The sequence below is a fragment of the Asparagus officinalis genome, chromosome 4, assembly GCF_001876935.1.
Source record: "Asparagus officinalis chromosome 4, Aspof.V1, whole genome shotgun sequence".
NCBI classification, from domain to species: domain Eukaryota; kingdom Viridiplantae; phylum Streptophyta; class Magnoliopsida; order Asparagales; family Asparagaceae; genus Asparagus; species Asparagus officinalis.
The window spans coordinates 93819817-93823644 of record NC_033797.1 but is presented as its reverse complement, the minus strand read 5'-3'; the positions used below and the strand labels follow the sequence as shown (position 1 = coordinate 93823644).

General features: G+C 43.9%; 1 protein-coding gene across 1 annotated transcript; it reads right to left on the bottom strand.

Moving 5' to 3' along the window:
- On the bottom strand, positions 2188-3131 carry LOC109839049. Its single transcript, XM_020407483.1, has 3 exons — positions 2849-3131; positions 2472-2773; positions 2188-2193 (listed from the first exon to the last, which is right to left on the bottom strand). The coding sequence occupies exons 1-3, from the start codon at positions 3024-3026 to the stop codon at positions 2188-2190; spliced, it is 486 nt and encodes a 161-aa protein (XP_020263072.1). The 5' UTR covers positions 3027-3131.

Genomic DNA, 3828 nt, shown 5'->3' with positions numbered 1-3828 from the left:
CCAGAATCTCTCGATCTTTCGACAAAAAGGTTCGACAACGAAGCTTCAAAGAAGGGGATTTGGTTCTAGCTGAGAGGCGGCCTATGATCCTTAACTCCAAGAAGAAGGGTAAATTTGAACCCAAATGGGAGGGACCATTCGTAGTAGAGACAGTCTACTCGAGTGGCGCATATCGCCTTGTCACCAAGGACGGCGGCCGGCTTATGATGCCGATAAACGGCAAGTTCCTGAAAAAATACTATCATTAGTATCTTCAGGATAACCGATGCATCGGGAAGTTCCCAGAAGAGCATCATATGAGGTATTCTTAGGGATAACCCAATCATTGTAGAAGTGATGAATAAGAAATTCTCGTTCGAACTCAGAACGTTGGAACGTTTCTTCTTATTATCGAAATTCTCTAACTCTTATGAGTTATTTTTGTGAGATGAGATCCAACCTTCTGATAGGTTAATCTTTCCTCACCAAACCATCTGCCGATCAAACTAATTGACGGTGGATCCACCAACATTTCCATCTGCCAGTCATTGGCATTTCTCAGACTCAACATGTTAGGTCCTAATCACCTAGCGTTAAAGGCTTCCTTTGAGTGGTAATACGAATTGGCACTTTCTTTGCTACCTGTATTCCACTTTCTTTGCTTTCAGGTCAAACCTATAAAAGTTAGGGCCAAAGCCAAATTCCTCTCTCGATTCCTTCCATGAACGAGAGGTCCACTTTTAATTTGAACAATCAAACCTATAAAAGTTAGGATTGTTCCCGATCTCACTTAGTCAAGCCTACAAATAGTTAGGACTAAGACCGAGTCATTCTTTTTCGATAAACGAAAATCCGCCTTTGTTCCTTTTTCCACCAAACCTATAAAAGTTAGGGTCGAAATTGGGCTTTCTCCTCAATGAATGAGGGATTCTTTTGATTCAAATGACCAATCCTATAAAAGTTAGGGCCGTTTGAACTTTTCCGATTCTCGGAGTGGAGATCCCACTTTTAGTTTCATCTTTTCGGATTCTGGGGGTGGAGATCCCACCTTGAGTTTCCTTTCCGACTGTAGATAGAATATAAAATTCTTCCTCTTCAGTCCCGGGAGATAGAATATAAAATTCTTCCTCTCCCGTTTCCCAATCCGTCTTTATTCTGATAAAAGGACATAATTTTTGATTTCCAATCCGGGCACTTTGTGCACGGGGAATTTTATCTCAACTCCTAAATAGAGATAAGTCTACGCCTAACACGCGTCGCCGGTTTAGTCTTTCGCCGATTGAAAAAGACACCAAGGTCTAAACTTGGGGAATTTTTATCCCGAAGCCTAAGTAGGGATGAGTCAACATCTAACACGTGTTGCCGGGTAGCCTATTCCCGTAACAAAGGCAAAGCCTACGTATTCGGCATCATAGCACAAAGTCTTAGAGAATTCACTCTCTTAGCACAACGTCACATGCGGAACGGATTTAGACAATCCGCATGCTAGCCCGATTCAAACGGTAATCGGTAAAGGCACATCAAACCCGTTGGAGGCTGGTGGTTTGCCAAAAATCCCAAAGTCTATGTCTAACACGCATTGCCGGTTTAGTCTTTCGCCGATTGAAAAAGACACCAGGGTTTAAACCTGGGGAATTCGAAGCCTAAGAAGGAATAAGTCATCGTCTAATACGCGGCGCGGGGTACCTTTTCCCTATAAGAAATGGTTAAGCCTATGTATTCAAAATCATAGCATCAAGTCTAAGAAGAGCGACTTTCTTAGCACAACGTTACATATGAGACGGGTTTTAATAATTCACATGCTAGCCCGATTCAAACGGTAATCGGTAAAGGAACATCAAACCCGTTGAAGGCTGGGGGTTTGCCAAAAATCCCAAAGTCTATGTCTAACACACATTGCCGGTTTAGTCTTTCGCCGATTGAAAAAGTCACCAGGGTCTAAGCCTGGGGAATTTTATCCCGAAGCCTAAGAAGGGATAAGTCGTCGTCTAATACGCGGCGCGGGGTACCTTTTCCCTATAAGAAATGGTTAAGCCTATGTATTCAAAATCATAGCATCAAGTCTAAGAAAAGCGATTTTTTTAGCGCAACGTTACATGTGAGACGGGTTTTAATAATTCACATGCTAGCCCGATTCAAACGGTAATCGGTAAAGGCATATCAAACCCGTTGATGGCTGGGGGTTTGCCAAAAATCCTGTAAATCTTATCATAGCTGAGTTCAAAATAAATAAAGAAATACCATAAAGGAATCAAATACGGAGTCTCTATTAATAGATCAAGTCAAGGAATACAATAAAAAGCTCGTTAGCCCGAAGGCAGCTGACGGCTAAGAACATGAGACTCTAAACTAGAAAGCCTATCTATATAACTCTGTTCAAGTTCTGCCTGCAGGCCAGCTCGGACGGATTCCTCAGAACTGCTCAAGATCTTCATGGCTTCATTCTTCAGCGTCATCAATCTCTCCTGTGTAGATCCTAGCTTCTCGAGGGCCTGTCCACGAGAATGCTCTACTCCAGCCAGGTCTTCTGCAATGATAGTAATGGACTCCTCGGCGTGCTTCAAGGCCTCCTTCAACCTAGCCACTTCCTCGTGGCCGGAATCCAAAGAACGGAGTAGCTCGGCTCTATCTGTATCCCTCCTCGCCACGGTAGCCATCAGCTGCGCAACTGAATGCTCGATCATGCCGTTATAAAAGACGGTAAAAAGGCTGAGGTCCGTACGGAAAATGTCTTTGTCGGGATCGGTATCAGCCAAGAGGGCGCGGACATGCTCATATAGAGATGATCGAGATCCTACAAGAAACAGTGTGGAAAGCTAAGAGATTATCGAATACGATAAGAAAATTTAAAGGCAAATTCTGAGCATACCAATGCCAACGGAGGTCCCCTCAGGCTGAAATCCGACAGGTTCCGAAATAACTGCAGGAGTAGTCATGGAGGGTATATCAACCCCTGTAGGCAAATCGGTCATACCTCTCGGCTGTGGCGGGGAAACACCGCTCTCAGGCAAACTATCAGTCCCAGAAACTGTAGTAGCATCAGGCATAACGGATGGTCCTATAGTTGCACTTCTTTGTTAGTCAAAATAAAAATTTAGACAAATAAGGAGGGTCGGGATGATAAGGTCATCTGCATACCTGTAGGTCCATCATCCTCAAGTATCCGGGGGATGCCAGGAGTCATAAGAGTATCAGTCCCGGTGGCTGGTCCTATGATTGCACCCATATATTAGTAAAAGTTAGATAAATAAAAAGGAGCACGATGTCCCTAAATCGTATGCGTACCTGCAAGTCCGTTACTCCGAGGTAAGCTAGATATGCCGGGAATCGATATTGGGTTAGTCCCAATGACTGGCGCTGTAATATTAATCCTTCGTTAGTTAGACAAAAGACCGGGCAAAATGAAGAGAATTAGACATATATCTGTGAATGTATCACCCTCAAAGGGTGGTCCCACGGTTCTTCTGGTGGCCTGCTCAGCCAACATATCGGCTAATAATCCAGCGTCAGGTCCCGAGGAACCTGGTACAGAGGCACACCTCTGTTCCTCGAAGCCCACATCATGAAAGATCTGATCCTCAGCTGGCTTTTCTATCACGACATCTGCAGAATAGTTTAAGTGTTGGATATATATACAAGAAGATGGGAAAGAAGGAAAAGCTCAGAAATACCTGCAGCAGGAACAGAATATCCTTGTTCCCCAATATCCATGCTTGAGTTATTCAGGAAATCTGAAAGAATGCGAGGCACAAAAGAATAATGAATCCTGATTTCTCTAACTCCGCCAAATGCTACTCGAGGAGGGTATCATCGAATTTAGGTATACCTGGACATGGAGTGGTGGGCTTG